Below are 18,012 nucleotides of genomic sequence, written 5' to 3' on the forward strand. Positions count from 1 at the left end.
CCGTCGTTGTGCCCCCACCTCCATGAGTAAGCGTCCGCGGCCCAACTCGGCTCCCCGGGGGTGGCTGGGCGGGCGGGGGGCGGGACCCGGCGGCCTGGAGGTCACCGAGACGCGCCACCGCACCGGCCAGGCCCGCCCCCGGCCCGCCCCCTGCCCCGGGCCGGCTCCTTTTAATGGTGCGGCGGCCAGGCCCTCCCGTGGCCCAGCGCAGCCGAGGACCGCACCAGCATGTCGGGAACCCGAGCCTCCTCCAATGACCGGCCCCCCGGCTCGGGCGGCGTCAAGCGGGGGCGGCTGCAGCAGGAGGCGGCGGCCACCGGCTCCCGGGTGACCGTGGTGCTGGGCGCGCAGTGGGGGGACGAGGGCAAAGGCAAGGTGGTGGACCTGCTGGCCACGGACGCCGACATCATCAGCCGCTGCCAGGTGCGGGCCCCCCCCCCCAGCACCCCCCCCTCCTCCCCGCTCCCGGGGACCCTCTCCTCCCGCGCCCTGACCTGGCCACGCCTCCTGGATACCTTCCCTTCCTGGACACCCCGACCCTCGCGCGCACACACACACTCCCCTCCCCCGCCCCCTCCCCCAGGGACCGCCTCCCCCGCCCAGCCCCACCCCTTAAGGCCGGGGGCCAGGGCAGAGCTATAAATACAAGTGCTGAGTTGGGGACACCCGATCCTCGTGGGGTGGGGTGGGGTGGCGCCCCCAGCTTCTGTCTGGTTTGAGACACCCTCCCTTCTCATCCTGTCTGGGTCTGGCACGGGGGCCGGCCAGCGGGGTGGCCCTGGGGCATCAGCCAAGAGGAGGCAGAGGCAAGGGCAGGACAGGGGGCCAGGACCCGGAGGAAGAGGGACCAGGGGCAAGGAGGGTCCCGGCCAGACTCAGGGGGAAAGGGGGGGGCCACGGACGGCTGGCCAGGGTGACCCAGGGGCTGGCAGCGCCACCGGGGAGCCGGACACGGGCTCTGTCCCCAGGGGCCCCGGGTGGCCACTGCCAGCTATGGGCTCCCTCCGGGCCGCTCCCTCGGAGCCACTGCCCCTGTACCAGAGCGAGAGCCACGCTGCTGACCGGATAACTTAGAGCTCAGGGCACAGACGGGTGGGCTTTACGCTTCGTGCTTTGGCTCTGCTGCGGTTTGGAGCCATGCCCAGAAACGCTGCTCCAAGTGGGGAGGGGACACCCCTGAGCTCCTCTGCCTGGTCTGTAGCCTTATCCCCTGGCCCCTGCCGGGAGGGCTCAGGCTGGGGCATGCCCCCCGGGGAAAGGGTGAGCCCAACGCTTGGCTCTCGGCACACGCCAGCCGCTCTCTGTGCCCACTCCTGTGCCCTCCGGGCAGTGGGTTCCCGGAAGGTGCTTCCTGGGATCGTGAGAGGCCCCCACCCTCCGTGCCCTGAGCCTGGCCAGCGAACCCATTCCTGTCCCCCTGCTCCTGGGCACACGGCGCCACGGCCCTCCGTGTAACCTGCCGGCCCCAGGGAGCCTCACGCGTCTGTCTCTGGCCCGTCTCCCTCCTGAAGAGACCGGGGGCCTTTGTGGGCTCTCCTCGTTCTGGAAACGGTTCTGGAGCGGGGCCTCCCTGCTCTGCCACCTGGGTCAGCAGGCCAGGCCCTGCCCTCTCCCGTCCATCACTAGCAAGAGTCCCGGACGGGACCAGCCACGGGCAGAGCAGGCTGGCCCCCATCTGACTTCTCACACCTGTAGGAGCCCCAGCGCCCCCACCCGACCCCCCTCCAGCCTCCTGACAAGCGGGGAAAGTGAGGCCCGGAGAAGTTGAGGAATGGGAATAAGCGGCACGTGTGGGCCCTCGCGTGTGCCACACACCCGTGGCGACGGCCCTGGCGTCCGGCTGCCTGCTGAGGCGCCAGCCTCTGCCCTGGGGAAGGCTGCCTCTTACTCGGGGTGCGAACGCACGAAGCCCAAAGTCACGGCCACCGGGTGCACGGAGCCACACGGAGCCGTGACCCCGGGAGCCGGGCAGCACGTGGGAGCGAGGGGCCCAGGGAAGCGGGCGGCGGGCACGTGCGGTGGGCCCGTCTGGGTGGCTGCCGGGAAGGGCTGAAGCCGGCCAGCCCCAGTGACCAGAAGGGTCACCTGGCCCGTCACTTGGGCCCCGGGGCCGTCCTGCGGGGCGGCTGCTGACTGGCGCCACCCGGCCTCTGCTCGGCCGACCGTCCTCGGCCGGCACGCCTGTCTCCTCCGTCTCGCACTCAGCACGGCCGGGAAGCCCTCTGCGGCCCTCGTGGTCTGAGGCCGCCTGCACCCCCACCGCTGTCCTGTTTCTCTCCCACCCGTCGTGTGGGGCCCGTGGTCGGCGCCCCAGGACTCCCCCACGACCTTCCTTACTGTCGGGGGTCTCAGGCTTGGCTTCCTTCCGCTGCTGTTTTCCGTGCCACTTGAACGCTGAACAGACGCCTCGCGCCCGCCTCTGTGTGTTCCCAGCTTTCACGCCCCGCCCCCCGCCCCCCACAGTGCCTGGTCCGCACCCAGCGTTCTGGGTCTGGGGTGCTGCTTTGGGTCCCCCGGGGCCTCCCTTTGCTCTTGGCGGGGCGGGCTCCCTCTGGACCGAGTGACAACAGCCCCGGGGGCCTCTGCTCTCTGTACGCAAGTTCGCATGTCCCCCCTGTGAGCTCTGCTGGCCCCTCCTATGAGTCCCCACACCTCCTCAGACCTCCTCCGGGGTCCCTCTTTCAGCGTCCTTCCTGCTGCTTGATCCCACCCCCAGCCTGGACTCGGCCCCAGGCCCACAGAGCCAGGGGCTCACGCTCAACCCTCCCTCCACCTCCCAAGTTACTTTGGTCAGAAGGCTGTGGGGCCCCCTGCCCAGGACCGCCAAGGTCAGGATTTAAAATTCCCTCCTTCCAGCTTCGGTGTAAACGGGGCTCCGTGTGTGACGTGCTCAGTACGAGCGAGGGTGCTGTGCTGGGTCTCTCGGCTTCCACTGGCCCAGCCAGTCACTTCCTGGGAAGGGCCGGGGGCCTCGAGCGGCGGTGGAAGGCCTGGGGCTGCACACGGTCCCCTCAGTGGTTGAGGGGCCACGCCCTGCGGCTTGTTGGTGCTCTGGGACCCCTCTCCCCGGGGGGTATCCGGAGACGCCTCCCCTCGAACCCCAGGCTGGCCGGGGCCCTCCACAGGGACGGGGGCCGGGAGCGCCCGGGGTTGCTTCCAGAAGCGGGCCTCCCCTACAAGTCTGCATCCTCTGACGGCACTGACCACCCAGCGGCGGCTCTGGAGGGGGCCCCCCCCCCAGGTTACACAGCCCCCTGTGGCCCGGGCAGGTGAGGCCCGCCTACCCACCTGGAGCCCAGGACCTCCCTCCTCCCAGCCCCCACCCGGAGCCTCACTGAGCAGAGGGCAACTCTTTGGGTTGAATGAGTGAACGAGTGAAGGAGCTTGCCCGCGGCAGGCAGATAGAGACGGGGTGAAGCTGCGCACAGGAGGGCGAACCGGGTGTCTCCCCCACGGGCGGGGCTGCGGCCGCCAGCGTCTCCCCCTGAGGGCCGGCCCCTTGCCGTGTGTCGTGCAGGAGCCTGATTAAACCTGGCTCTGCAGCCCAGGACCCAGACCCACACCCAAGCGGACCCCAAGCATTCTGGGGGCTGGCCGGGAGGGGCCCCGCAGCCTCTGAGGAGCTGCCCCCACCCCCACCCGCCCCTGCTCACTCCCTCCCTTTGTTCACTTGTCGGGCACTTGGACCAGGGCTGGGGACCGACAGGGGCGGTGCCCGTCCAGAGTGAGCCGGACTGGGAGGCAGGCTCTGGCTGCAGGGATGGGGGCAAGGCTGTGTGAGAAACACAATGGGGGACGTTGGCGGGGAGAAGGGGCCTGGGGCCCTCAATGCTGATGATGGTGGGGGCGGGGAAGAGGGGGCTGCATCGCAGGGCGGACGGCCAGGCTGGTGCCTCCCCAGGAACCGGGGCCGAGGGGGCACTGTGGCCAAATGAGCCATCCAGAGCAGCGTGGGGACCCGGGTAGCTGGGGGTTCAGAGAGAACGGGAGGAGTGGTGGCTGAACAGGTCGTAGGGGTCGGGCCCTGGCAGGTCAGAGGTCAGCGGGGTGCTGGGGCCGAGGGCTGGCAAAAGGGGGCAGGGATGGGGACGGATGCTGGACGGCAGCGGTACACGTGTGGGTGACAAGTCCCCCTCCATAGGGCGGCCACGCGGAGCCCCGTGGGTGTGGACCGTGGCGGCCAGGAGGGGTGCGGAGAGGCACCGGCGGCCGGGCAGGGGTGGTGTGGGAGAAGGAGCAGCCACAGCGCCGGGGGTGGGGGTGACGTCCCAAGAGCATTTTTTCTCCTTCGCACTGCCCCCCCCCCCCGTACGCTCCCAGCCCGCCCCCCCCCCCCCCCCCCCCCGCCGTTGCCTCCGAGGAGGTGACATCCCTGAACAGCAGATGGTCCCTCTGCTCCGGGAGAGCCTGCCCCTCCGCGTTCCCAAGGCCCGCGGGTGCCAGACCAGACTTGGGCACCGGGGCCTGCTCTTCAAAGGGCACGGCTGCCTGCCCAGGGGAGCAGCAGAAGCAGGTCCGTCAGGCCCGGAAATGGCCCCCAGGGGGGCTCAGGGGGTCAGCAGGGGCCTCCTGGAGGGAGGGGCCGAGGGCGCCAGGAAAATGGCTCCCACGGGCTCTCTGTCCCCCGGGTTCGGGGGCCTGGTGGGGACCCGGAGCGGGCTCTCAGGGCTGCACAGCCTTGAGATGCCAAGGAGGGTGGCGGAGGGCACAGGGGGCGGGGCCCGCTCTCTAGATGGGGCAGGAGAGGGGTCTGCGCTGTCCGGCCCACGGCCGCCACTCACACTCGAAGCCCAGGCAGCCGGGTAGAGAGGCTCCCTGCTGGGCCTGGGCCCCGCCTTTGCTGGGCTCCTGCAGGGATGGGAAGGTCAGATCTGGCCAGACTCCCTAGCGGGCCAGCCGTGGCCTTGGTTCTGCTCCTGTGTCCAGGAGTGAGAAAGCCCCCCTTTCTTAGATCTCTTCCTCCAGGGAGGCAGCTGGCAGGGGTGTCCAGGAGTGACCAGATAGGCTGGGCGGGGGCAGTGGGACTGGAGCTCTGCCCGACCTGAGGCTCGAGCACAGAGGGAGGACCCAGAGGCAGGCAGAGCCCCCTAAGGCTGCCCCGAGCCCTGCCTCTGTGCCCAGCTCCCACCTGACTGGCCAGCCCCCCAGGGGCACCAGGAAGGGTGAGGCCAGCTTCAGGCAGTGGAGTCGAGGTCTGGGAATCCCACCCCCCACCCCAGCCGCCCTGAGGTTCGGAGTGGTCCTCGCTCAACCCCCCCCCCACCCAGGGCAGAACCTGCCCCCTGGGACAGGGAGGCCGAGAGGGGCCACCCAAGAGGCAGTCCCCACGGAGGCGGCCAGGCCGGCCACGCGTCCTCACCCGTCTCGCTGGACCCTGGACAAGCTCCTCCCTCCAAGCGGTTTTCCAAACCAGGCTGGAGCGTGTGGGGCTGCCCCCTCAGCCCGACGGCCCCCTGGCCCAGCCGTCCTGGGGCCTGCGGACTACAGACGGCGCCTGGGCCACCACCTGAGGAGGGCAGGTGGGGTGTTCCTGCCCCGACCTCACCAGCGGCCTGCGTGTGACCTGGGGGAGGACAGACCGGGGCGGCTCTGGGACAGTCCCCCTGGAGCTCTCAGAAGTGTTCCCTGCAGGCCAGCAGGCCCCGGACGCGGCCTCCTGGGGCTAGCTTCTGCCCCCGGGAGAGAACTGTGGCCTGAAGCCTGGGCCCTGCAGCTGGCAGCGGTCACCTGACGCCCACTGGCCCACGACGGCCTGTGCCGGTTCCTAGGTACCCGTGTTTACCCCAAACAAAGGTGGGGTGTGCGTGAGGAGCTTCTCATTGTGTGTGTGTGTGTGTGTGTGTGTGTGTGTGTGTGTGTGTATCCTGGGGCCAGCTGACCCTGGTGCTGGGCACAGGGAGAGTGGGGAGGGAGGGGGGGTGTCTGGGAGGGAGCTGGGGCAGGCAGGAAGCGGCCACGGGGGGGGGGCAGGCATCTGCAGAGAGGCAGTGGGGCCTGCATCCAGCCCAGCCTGGATCCTGCTGCGGTCACTTCCCTGGGGACCTCAGTGGCCCCATCTGCCAGTGGAGACCACACCCCCGGGCGCCCCTCCTGTGGCGGCGGTTGTGACGGGGCGTGAACGTCCGGTGCGCGTAGACGTGTGCAGCACACAGGTGCCGAGGCCGGGGCACAGCAAGGACGGCGTGTGCCTCTGGGGCCGAGCCCTCTGCCCCCGCTCCCCTCCCCCACCACCGGCCCCCCAGCATCTCTGTCTTCATCCCCCTTCCCTCCCACGGCCCCTCTGAGGCCCCTTCCCTGTCTCCTCTGGAGCAGCCCACCCGGGTCACCTCCCAGCGCCGTGTCTGTCCCGAGCCCCCTGCGGCCTGGTGCTGCCCTCCTGCCCTTGCGCGCGGGACACCCCCCTGGGCTCCCAGGCCCCCACCGCCCCTTCACCCTTCCTGTCTGCTCCCCACAGGGCAGCCCATCCCTTTCCCCCATCATCTGCCGGGAGCCTGCGGTCTGTTCCCACAGCCACCAGCCTTCAAGTCCCAGGGCAGCTCGGCCCCTGCCGGCCTCAGAGCACCTGGGGACACGGCCCGGTCCTGGGTCGTGGTGACCCCAGGGGTCTGTTAGAGAGGGTCCTCCACACCGTGTCCGGGCAGCAGCAGACCCAGAAAGACCGTCCACATGCACTAAATAAGCGGGGTGCTGGGGAGTCGGGGGGGCCCCACGTGGAACTGCTTTCTCGCAGGGCCGTGTGGGACGGTCGGTACAGCTCACAGGGGTGAGTGGGGGTGGAGGGCGCGTGGGAGTCGCACTGATGCATGATGGGAGGCGCAGGAGGGAAAGCTTCTGGCCTGGGGGGTCTCCCGTGTCTGCCCCTCGCCGCCCCCAGGCTCCCGGCCGTGCCCCCCACCCCCCACCCTGGGCTGTGTGTGGAGGGATGGAAGGATCAGGTACTCCTGGGAGGCAGGTGGGGGGAGGAGGCTGCTGGCATCCAGACCTGCCTGGGGCGGGCAAGACCGTGGCCCCCGGCCCCCCCTTCGCAAGGCTGGAGCACAGCGGCCGGCAGGGAGAGGCCCGATGGATAAGCCTGTGTTTCTGTGGAGATCAGGGCAGGAAGGTGGGGGAAGCGGGGCACCAGCCAGCAGGCTTCCCGCCCCAGGGGCCGCTGGGGTGCCCACAGTGCCCTCTGCTGGTGGGAACAGGAGGCTGGGCCTCCCTCCTGGGGCTTGGCCTCCCCCGGCTTGGCCACCCACCCCAGCCAGTCCGAGCCCACCGTCACCTGGGTGTCCCCAGAACAGGGCTGGCCTCGGAATTGTTTTTTCCTTTCCAGGCACAGGCCGAAAGGGCGGGAAAGGAGGGGCCCCTGCTAAGGGGGTGGGAGCGCTGGCCCCGCTGACCAATGACTTCACCTGTGCCTCACCCAGCCCCAGAGGTGGGCACCAGGCTCCGACACCGCAGAGCTCGAGCTGTGGGGGCCTGTCTGGGTTTGCGCTTCCTGGGAGGGTTGGCCCCTCATTCCCGCATCAGAGGAGGGACCCCCAGAGAGGGTCACAGGTGGGGCGGGGTTATCAGCAGCTCTGTGGGACCTCTGCCAAGCCAGCCTCCTAGGGGCCTGCCCACGAGGGGGGTCCTGGGGGGCTGGGGGACCGGCTGGGCCAGCCCCTCTCCAACCCAGTCCCCCGGCCAGGCCCCTGCACCTCATCCGAGGAGTGGGTCACCGACCCGATGCACCCCAGACCCGGATCAGAGCCACCCGCCACACCAGAGTCCCCAAGTCCAAGTGTGGAGGGTGTCCCGTGCACCCTGGGGGAGGCAGCCCCCAAGCACCTTGTCTGCAGCCGGTCCAGAGTGAGGCTGGCAGGCCCTCCCAGGGAAGGGCCAAGCCCTGAGGCTCCCGCACATTCGGCCGGGTCTCTGTCCCCAGGGCGGAAACAACGCGGGCCACACGGTGGTGGTGGACGGCAGGGAGTACGACTTCCACCTGCTGCCCAGCGGCATCATCAACACCAAGGCCGTGTCCTTCATCGGTGAGTGTCTGCCGTGCCCAGCCGCCAGCCTGGGGTCCCGAGTGTGCCGGCAAGATGGGCCCGGGGTGCCACGTGGGGCTGGGCCAGACGGAGAGGGGGCGGCGGGAGGCCCGTCCGGGCCGCAGGGACCAGCACGTTTGCGACTGTGGGCGTGAACGTGAGCGTCTGCACGCCTGCGCGTGTGTGAGTGCGAGCAAGTGTGCCGCGTGGACGGGGACGTGCACGTGTGCAGGCAAGCGTGTGTGTGCGTTCGTGGAGGCCCAGCCTCCTCACCACCCGCTCCCCACAGCACGGCTCGCCCTCCGGGCCGGGACCTTCGCGGCCCTTCCAGGACGTTGGGGTCTCCCGCTCTGTGTCTCTTTGTCTCTGTCTGCCTCTCTTTCCCTCCCCTCCCTCCCGGCCACTGGGCTGGACTGCCTGTCCTGCCCTCAGCTCTTAGCCTGAGCCCCCCTGCCCCGGCCAGGCCCCCGGGATGCCCTCCGGACTTTTCCTCCGGCTCCTTCCACGACTTAGCAGGACCTCACCGGTGACGTATCCGCCCCTCCCCAGTTGGGAAGTGAAGTCTGCAGCTGCGTGTGAGCCCAGTGAGGGCACGGTGTCGGGGAAAAGAAGGAACGTGTGGGCTGAGGGGCCGTGTGTGGTCCGGCGAGGCTGGGCAGAGGAGAGGGCTGCAGGAGTGCAGACTCGGGTGCCCTGCAGGGGCCGAGGACAGCCCGGGGACAACCCGCAGGCCGAGGCCCTGCTGCAGCCAGGCCCCGGGCCCCACTTGGCGGGAAGCAAGGCCAAGGAGGCACCGCTTCATCAGAGGAGCTCTGTCTGCCGCTGAGGAGCTGGGGCGGGCGGGGGCCAGCAGCCGGAGCCCAGGCTGGGTGGTCACCGGGCAGCACGGCAGGGCTCAGCCCAGCCACCGGCGTGCTTGGGCAGGGGCAGAACGTGCCAGAGTTCACACAGCTGCCCCTCAGCTTGCGACATTGCCTGGGCCCCTGCCACGTGGCCATCTCAGGACGCCGTGGCATTTAGGTGACCTTTTGTACTGGGCACGGACCGCATAGGCTCGGAGCCACTCCCACCTGGACCTGTGTCCCGTCTCCCTTGGCCGAGCCTGTGCCACCGCCAGCCCTGGCGGGGACCGGGCCAGGAGGGGTTCCTCATGGGAAGGCAGCAGTTGCCCCAGCCCCACTGCCTCCGGTCTAAGAGGAAAGGGCTTGCGTTTCACGTCGGACCCCACACCAACGCGCCATGTGACCTGGGGCCAGCCACCTTCCTACTCTGGGCCTCGGTCCCTGCCCGTGTAAAGCATGTATGTGGATCCCACTCCAGCGTCGTATGGCTAGGGAAGGCTCGGCTCCCCGGAGGCCCCAGTCGGTCCGGGCACGGTTGGGGCTGCATTTCTCCCGCTTTTCCGCTGCTCAAATCAACCGGAGCAGCTTTACTGAAGTGTAATTTACGTGCTGTGAAATTCGCCACAATCGCGCAGCCGCCGCCACAACTCAGCCCTAGGACACTGTCATCGCTCCAAGAGGCTCCCTCACGCCCCTGGCTGGAGCCCCGCCCCCGCCGCAGCGACCACCAAACGCTGTCCGGCCCTGTAAACGCTCCGTGTTGGCTTTTGTCTTGTTTGGGCCCTGTCGTCTCTACCGTGATAAATACGTAGAACGTAAGCTTCTCCTCTTGGCCACCTTCAGGCACAGGGCTCAGCACACCAAGCACGTGTACACTGTAGCGCACCCACCGCCGTGGTCCGTTTCCAGAACTTTCCATCTTCCCAGCCTGAGGCTCTGTCCCCGTTAAACATTCATCCCCAGCCCCTGGCACCCCCTTTTACTTACTGTCTCTGCGAATCTGACTCGTCTGGGGACGTCGTGTGAGTGGCCACACTGTGTGGGTCCTTTGGGGACTGGGCTGTTGCACTCGGCGTCGTGTCCCCGCGGTCCGCGTGCTGTAGCAGGTCCGAACGTCCTCCCTTTGTACGGCTGCGCAGGCTCCCAGCGCGGCCAGAGCCCAGTCGGCTTCCCGCTCACCGCGTCCGGGGCCCGGCTTCGCGAACACGGCCGCTGGGAGCGTGAGCGCGCACGCTTGATGGCGCTCTCACCGCACTTGCCGTGAGCGCGCACGCTTGATGACGCTCTCGCCGAATTCGCCAGGGTCTGCCATTCCATCCAGTCTCCTGTCGTGTGTTGCAGGCAATGGGGTGGTCGTCCACTTACCCGGCTTGTTCGAAGAAGCGGAAAAGAATGAGAAGAAAGGTGGGTCCGCGTCCCCACGCGCTCACCCTGGCCCGGCTCTGGGGTGGGGGGGGGGGGCTCCCCGACTCGGCCGGGCCCCCCACCCGCCTCCTGCTGCCCTTGCCCCTGCAGAAAGCCGGACTCCGCTCCAGGACGCACAGAGCAGGGCGGCCTAAGGCCCCAAATTGGCTGTGGGTCCCAGTATTTGTAAGGCGCTTTCACGACACGGGGGACAGGTGGCCCTGGAGCGTCACATCCAGGAAGTCAGGGAGGGGCCCTGGGACCTGGAGTTGGCCGGAGCCCCCCAGCCAGGACTGGGGACCGCTGGGCCCGCCACGCCTGCAGGCAAGGATGTGGTTTCCGGAGGCAGGAGGCAGAGAGGGGCTAGAGCGAGGCCACCGGCCAGGTGTCTGGGCAACTGCGCCCCGTGACGGTTGTCTAGAGGCCGCAGCCCTGAGACCCCGATGGGGTCCGAGGAGGAAGCGTGCCTCGGCCTCGGGGCTCGAGTTCAGGGCAGGAGCCAGAAGAGTCAACGGGAACCTGACCCTGGGCCGTGGGCAGCAAGAAGTGACAGGACGAAGGCCCCGCAGGGAGACGTGGGGGGCGTCCCGGGTGGGGCGGGAGATTCCGGGGCCCTCGGCGGGGAGAGAGGCCAGGAGGGGAGGGCACGCCCCTGGTGACCTCCGGGGACTCGCCCTGGGAGGGAGCTGGGCCAGCTGCCCCTGAAGGCTCACCGCCTGCCCCGTGGCCGCAGGTCTGAAGGACTGGGAGAAAAGGCTCATCATCTCCGACCGCGCCCACCTGGGTAAGCTCCACCCACCTGCCACAGGAGCCATGACGCGGCCGCGGCCCTCCTCCCCGGGACGCTGGGCCCCGTAGCTCCACGGGGCCCTCTCGAAAACTCGAAGGTGGGCAGTGGGTGGGGGTCGCCGTTCCCATCGACAGATGGGGACGCTGAGGCCCGAGGGACTCGCGGTGACGCGTGAGCCTGGGCAGCGGCCAGATCCTAGCCTGTCCCCTTGCAAACTGGACCACCTGTCCCGGGCGGCTGGGCCGGCGCAGGCGAGGCCCTTAACCCTGTGTCTGCCTCCCCCCGGGGACCCTGGCCTGGCCGGGCAGTGTTTGACTTTCACCAGGCGGTGGACGGGCTGCAGGAAGTGCAACGACAGGCGCAGGAGGGGAAGAAGTGAGTGTCCCCGGGGGGCTTTCGAGTCTGGGGGCCCCGGGGTGTGCGGAGAGGGGGCCGAGGTCCGCTGGAAGCCACCGGGACCGCGCCCCGCCACACACACACACACACACACACACACACACGCGCGCGCGCGCGCGCGCGCGCCGCCACTTCGCCACGGCGCCCAAACCCTCGCCCCCCCAGCACCAACGGGCTGTTTCCCCGGCCTCCAGAGCCCCTCGCCAGAGCGTGCCAGCGGCCGGCTCTCAAAGTCAGGACAGGGTGAGGCCGTGGCCGTCCTGCCTCGTCACGTGGCATGCTCGCTTGCCGCACGCGTGCGCGCGGGTACGCGCACGCCTACCGCGCGCGCTCACACGCAGTCACAGCAGGTGGCCGCGCTGAGCGTCCCGTCGGCCGAGCCCGGGGCGGACCCGCAGGGCAGCAGCCCCAGTGCCCCGCAAGAGGGAAGCCGGGGCCGAACGCGGACAGGATGTCTTAGAGCCAAGGCCCGGGACGAGGGGAGGGTTAGGGCTGGCCCAGGACCACCTTCCGGGGCCCCAGCCCCTCCCCCACCCCCATCCTGGAGAGGCGGCCCCCGACTCCAGGAGCTACTGCTGGGAAGCGCGCCTCCCAGCTCTCCCCTTTTTGTAGGGGTGCAAACCGGGGTCTAGGGGTGCCGGCCCGGGGCCCTGAGCGTCCGGGCTTCTCCCGGGCCCCCAGCAGGCTGCGGGGCCGGGCTCCCTGTGTTCACGGCCGCCCCATCTTGCAGTATCGGCACCACCAGGAAGGGGATCGGACCTGCCTACTCTTCCAAAGCGGCGCGCACGGGCCTCCGCATCTGTGACCTCCTGTCGGACTTTGACGAATTTTCCGCCAGGTACCCAGCCGTCCGCAGCCCAGGGGGGGGCCCGTGGCTAGTGAGGAGGGGCGCGGACACCCAGGCGGGGCGAGGGGTCGCAGTCACTGTCACCCCTGCAGATTCAAGAACCTGGCTCACCAGCACCGGTCCATGTTCCCCACCCTGGAAGTGGATGTTGAAGGTCAACTCAAAAGGCTCAAGGTAGAGCAGGGACCCCTGGCACGGCGGGCAGCCTGCCAGAGGCGCGACGCCCTGTCCGACGTTCACGGAACGCTCGCGGGGCACGCTGTCACAGGGCATTCTTATGGGGCGGCTGGCCTTCTTAGGGACCTTGGGCCGGCCAGGTCAGGAGGGTCCCCTCGGGACGCCAGGGGATACTTGGGCCCCTCGCTTTCCCACAGGGCAAGTTTCCCAGGATGCACTGGAGAAAGAGGCTGTCCCCGTCCTATTTGGGGCATGAGGTATAGGGGGCCTTGCTGACTCAGAGGGGCAGCATGGGGTCAGGGACAGGATGAGGAGAGCACAGAGCCCTTCCAGAAGTTTCCAAGGCTGGGATCTTGGCTCCTTCCAGTCCTTGCTGGAGGCTGTGAATGAGGACAGGGACAAACCGATGAGGATGCCAGTCACGTTGGATTGGGGCCCACCACAGTGACCTCAACGTAATCTCCTCTTTAGAGGCCTGTTTCCAAACACAGTCACATTCCGAGGGGCTGGGGGCCAGGACTTGGACAGATTAACTGGGGGGACACAGTTCAGCCCATGACAGCAGAAAGAGGCTCGTGAGAGTCACAGATAAGACTCAGGTGGGGCCAGGAGCTGTTCCAGGTCTGGGGACGGGTTGGCAGGTCAGGACCCTCGCGGGAAAGGAATAGTACTGGAAGGATCGGGCTGTCAGGCGGGGCTGGAGCTGGACGGACGTGGCCTGGCCCCCTGCAGCCTCCCTCTGCCTCCCCCCACAGGGCTTTGCTGAGCGGATCCGACCCATGGTCCGAGACGGCGTCTACTTTATGTACGAGGCACTCCACGGCACCCCCAAAAAGATCCTCGTGGAAGGTGCCAACGCAGCCCTCCTTGACATTGATTTCGGTAGGTCCCCAGCCCAGCTGCTCCCAGCGGACCTCCTTTCGTGCCTGCTGGGGACCAGGCTGGCCACTGACGGGACGGGGCGGGGCGGGGCTCCCCTTGAGGATGATCATGCTGCACCGCCCCCCCCCCAGTCTTCCTGCTTCAGCTGGGAGGGCGGAAGAGGGAGAGACGATCTAGAAGGAAGGGAGAGTGTCCGGAGCTGGGCCCAGGGCTCCCCGCAAGGCTGGGTACAGCCGGTGCTTCCGGCTGTGTGGGCCCCCTGTACATCCTGTCCCGACCCCGTGGCCGCACCCAAGCCGAGGCCACCCGGTACGGCAGGGGAGGCCCCCACCATCCAAGCTGGGGGCAGCCTTCTTCCTCTGTTCACCCCCAGACTCCTACTTGAGCCACAGCGGCCTGACTCACAGTGCCCTTGCAGGCAGCTCCCCCAGGTTGGTCCCTGAGACTGCCGGCCCTGGAGACCCCACCAAGGGCACTTAGGGGAGGCTGAACCACCCGCTGTCCTCTGCCAAGAGGCAGCCCCGGGCCGGGGTGATCTGCGGCGGCGGTGGACACCCCCCGTCCGGTTCTGTCTTGCAGGGACCTACCCTTTTGTGACATCATCCAACTGCACCGTGGGCGGCGTGTGCACGGGCCTGGGCATCCCGCCACAGAACATAGGCGAGGTCTATGGCGTGGTGAAGGCCTACACCACACGCGTGGGCATCGGCGCCTTCCCCACCGAGCAGATCAGTGTGAGTCCCCAGCCCCCGCGGGGCCTCAGCAGGGGGACACAGAGGCGGGGCGGGCAGGGACGCGCAGGGCAAGGGCAGAGGCAGGCAGAGACGAGCGCACAGGAGGTTGCACGCTACAGCGGCCTCGCACCGCGGAAGCTCAAGCCGACCGTGTCCCCGGGACACACTGCAAGGCGCGGGGGGGCCTCAGCCCCCTCAGGGCGCCCCGTGTGGCGCAGCTCAGGGACCGTCAGGAAAACACTGGCCTTTTCTCAGCATGGCCCTGTGCCCTTGGCAGCGAGGGCACCGGCTCTTGTCCCGAGCAGGTGCGTGTGAAGACCGGCGTCGGGAGGGAAGGGTGCCACGTCCAGGAGTAGCCAGGGCTCTCACGGGGCAGGGGGAGCAGGGACAGGGATGGGGATCTTGCCCAGAAATAAACCTTGCCCCTGGCGCAAAGCCTCAGGGCCAGCTCCCCCTCTGTCCTCGCGGGCCATCGGGGGGGACAAGAGGCTGCCCTGCTCCCCACCCGCGTGTTCAGGAGGCATTGAGAACACAACCCCACTGGTCGGCAAGGCCCGGTCAGGGGAGCCTTAGCTGCAGACACACCTGCCGGGGATGTGAGAACGTGGGAACAACGGGAGAAGCCAAGTGTGAGGAAGGGTTTGTCAGAGGGTGTGAGGGAAGAGGGAGGGGAGGAGGGAGAGAGGAGGAGGGAGAAAGGAGAGGAAGAAGAGGAGGGAGAGAGGAGGGAGAGGAAGGAGGGGGGAGGAGGGAGGGGAAGGAGAAGGGAAAGAGAAGGAGGGAGAGGGAGGAGAGACAGAGGAAGAGGGAGAGGAGAGGGAGAGGAGGAAAGGAGGAGGGAGAAGAGGGGGAGGAGGAGGGAGAGAGGAGGAGAGAGAAAGGAGAGGAAGAAGAGGAGGGAGAGAGATGGGAGAGAGGAGGGGGGAGAGAAGGGAGAGGAGGGGAGAGAGGAGGGGGAGGAGGGAGAGGAAGGAGGGGAAGGAGGAGGGAAAGAGAAGGAGGGAGAGGGAGGAGAGACAGAGGAAGAGGGAGAGGAGAGGGAGAGGAGGAAAGGAGGAGGGAGAAGAGGCAGAGGAGAAGAGGGGAGGAGGCGGCAGAGAGAGAGGTGTTGAGCACAGACGCAGCCAAGTGCAGGCTCCCCTTAGTGGCGCCATGGACCCGCTCTGTTCTCACGCAGGAAATCGGGGACCTGCTACAGAGCCGTGGCCACGAGTGGGGGGTGACCACGGGCAGGAAGAGGCGCTGTGGCTGGTTGGACCTGATGATCCTGCGATACGCGCACATGGTCAACGGCTTTACCGCGTGAGCAGCCCTTCCCGCCTGTTTGTTGCCACAGGGTCTCCCCTTCCCCACGGCGAGGCCGCAGTGGGGGTGACTGGGAGGCCCCCCTCCCCGGGCACGTCAGAGCCGGCTGAGCACGTGCGCAGCAGGTTACGCCGGCGCACGGGGGCGCACGCGGCCATCCTCACGGGCACAGTGGGGGCCGGCCTGGGCCTGGCTGGACTCGAGTCAGCACCTCCGTTAGGTCTGTAGGTTTGGGTCAGGCCGTGGGAGGGGGCCACCGTCCCCAACGAGGACCTGGTGCCAAAGCGGCTGCGCTCTGAGCGCCGAGGGGCTGAGACACAGAAGCGTGGAAGACAGGGTGTCTGCGCCGGGCACAGAGGCCACCGTGGACTCACAAGCACGGGGAGACCCGCCTGCGAGCCTTCTCGGCCCGGTCCGTGAGGGAGGGAGGAGGGAAACACGGAGGAAACAGGACGGAGCCCGGGGCCCGGGGCCCGTGCCGGGAAGAGCTGGCACCCGGGGAGGCCGCCAGTCCCTGGGGTCATGGGGCAGCTGCCCGCAGAGGAGCACTTAGGCGGAGCCATGACGGAGGGCAAATAGGGCAAGAGCCGCCAGAACGGGGTCCCGGGGGTGGGGGGCCCTCGAGGTGAGCAGAGCGAGGACGGGCACAGGCCCCACTCCCTAGCCTGTCTGCACCGCGTTTTCCCGGGACCACCTCATCTTTGTAGAGAAGCAAGGGGCACGGACGAACGGAACAGCTTCTCCAGCGTGCCTCGGTCTGTTGGCTTTTGGACAGGCTGGCCTTAACAAAGCTGGACATCCTGGATGCCCTGGACGAGGTCAAAGTCGGTGTCTCGTACAAGCTGAACGGGAAGAGGATCCCCTATTTCCCAGGTACCGCAAAGATCCGAGGCGGGAAGAGGCTGGAGCAGGGGAGGGTCTGCACGTCAAACGTGCAGAGTGAGCGCCTGTCTGGCCGGCTGCCAGTCACAGCTTCTCACCCCGGGGGAGGCCTGGCCCCAGGAGAGGGTTGACAGGTGGGAGCCAACCCCGCTGGCCCCAGCCCCCGGGGACACTGAGGCACTGGCTGCCGAGGCCCAGCTCCCGGGAGCCCTGGAGGCTCCCGAGCGGCCGGTGTGGCCGACTCTGTGCAAACGCAAAGCGGACTGTTCTACCCGGGAAAACACGGTCTTCAGTCAGACCATTTAACCCCTGACGGGTTTCTGCGTCCGTGCATCCGTTCTTTTAAAAATCTTTTAAAAAGTACAAAGGCTCGTGTTTTCTTGGATCTGTTACTTACGCACCTGGACGTGCCCCTGCCAGCAACTTCCTGCCTTCAGCTGGGGGTGGGGGGAGTGGCCCTCCCTCGCCTGCGTGCGCGCACAGACCCGCCACCCACCAGTGCCGCCTGGCTGTGGGGGCTGCGTGTGTCCTCTCGGCCTGTGTGCCCTGGCCCTACCGGTCCCCGACCTTTGAGAGGGCACAGCGGGAGTGTGGCGTGAGTCCAGGGATCCAGGGCCCAGGGGAGCGTGTGAATGAGGACCCTTGCAGTAGACGGCTTGTTCCAGCACCTTCCGTCAATAAGGGGTGGTTGGCATCTACTGTGAGCCACGTGCCAGGAACCACACAGCTAGAGCGGGGCCCTCGCCCCGGGAACGGGACACAAGAGTTTTTCAGGAACCCTTCATGCTTCAGGACCCTTAGAATTTCCGAGTGGGGTCCGTGAAGTTCCTTAGCTGAGCCACCAGTGTATGTTCTGTTAGAGAACTTAGCAAACCCAAGTCTGGGTGGATGTGTCCCCCCTGGTCTGGAAGGGTTACAGCCAGTGTCCTAAAACCACCCTGCAACTCTGAGAACAAACAGGGCTGCCTGCCTTCCTCGCTGCTCAGCCCCACGGCAGGCAGGCCCCTGAATGGGCAGCCTGAGACACCAGCATCTTCGGGACATGGGTCAGCCCCTACCCTTTGTTTCCCCAGCTAACCAGGAGATACTGCAGAAGGTCGAGGTCGAATATGAAACACTGCCTGGGTGGAAGGCGGACACCACGGGCGCCAGGAAGTGGGAGGACCTCCCCCCGCAGGCCCAGAACTACATCCGGTTCGTGGAGAATCACGTCGGAGTGGCAGGTGGGTGCCCGAGCCCCGGCCACCACCCCGCCCTCTCCCTGCCCCAAAACCCTGGGGCTGAGCGACCCTTTTCCTTCTCAGTGAAATGGGTTGGTGTCGGCAAATCAAGAGATTCCATGATCCAGCTGTTTTAGACAAGCAGAGCTGACCCCGGCAGTCCGCAGCGTCCCATCCGGCGTCATCAGCCACAAAATCAGCGCCGTAAACGAAGAGATAGGGAAACCATTTTCTGTACTTTTATATTTCTCTCCAAGCCTTCAGCTCAACCACTGATGTCTACAGTGACTCAAACATCTGACAGCCAGGGCTGTGGACAGTTGTTTTTTTTTTTTAAATCCTGCTAATTAAAATGAGCCCAAGTACTCAAAACAGAGAACTTTTATGGCACGTTAATTGTCACATGGCTGTATGGCCGGTTGGAGCTCAGCAATAAACAAATCTAGTAGCCACTGAATGGTAGTGGTCGGTACATGTCTTGTTCCGTCTCTTCGTTTTGGCTTTTCAACTCTAAAAGGTGC

The 18,012-nt window shown here is 67.5% G+C and overlaps 1 protein-coding gene across 2 annotated transcripts; it reads left to right on the forward strand.

Moving 5' to 3' along the window:
• Window positions 1–168: 168 nt before the first annotated feature.
• Window positions 169–17,963, forward strand: ADSS1 (adenylosuccinate synthase 1). Of its 2 annotated transcripts, XM_045448439.1 has the most exons (13): window positions 169–423; window positions 7,910–8,012; window positions 10,196–10,258; window positions 10,992–11,042; window positions 11,357–11,423; window positions 12,175–12,282; window positions 12,384–12,465; window positions 13,224–13,350; window positions 13,930–14,084; window positions 15,262–15,386; window positions 16,165–16,262; window positions 17,345–17,494; window positions 17,576–17,963. In XM_045448439.1, the coding sequence occupies exons 1-13, from the start codon at window positions 229–231 to the stop codon at window positions 17,626–17,628; spliced, it is 1,377 nt and encodes a 458-aa protein (XP_045304395.1). In that variant the 5' UTR covers window positions 169–228; the 3' UTR covers window positions 17,629–17,963. The 2 variants fall into 2 exon arrangements, with proteins under 2 accessions (XP_045304395.1, XP_045304396.1); XM_045448440.1 differs by lacking the exons at window positions 169–423; window positions 7,910–8,012 and adding an exon at window positions 9,576–9,669.
• The last annotated feature ends 49 nt before the right edge of the window (window positions 17,964–18,012 follow it).

This window comes from Leopardus geoffroyi, chromosome B3, assembly GCF_018350155.1.
Source record: "Leopardus geoffroyi isolate Oge1 chromosome B3, O.geoffroyi_Oge1_pat1.0, whole genome shotgun sequence".
Lineage (NCBI taxonomy): Eukaryota > Metazoa > Chordata > Mammalia > Carnivora > Felidae > Leopardus > Leopardus geoffroyi.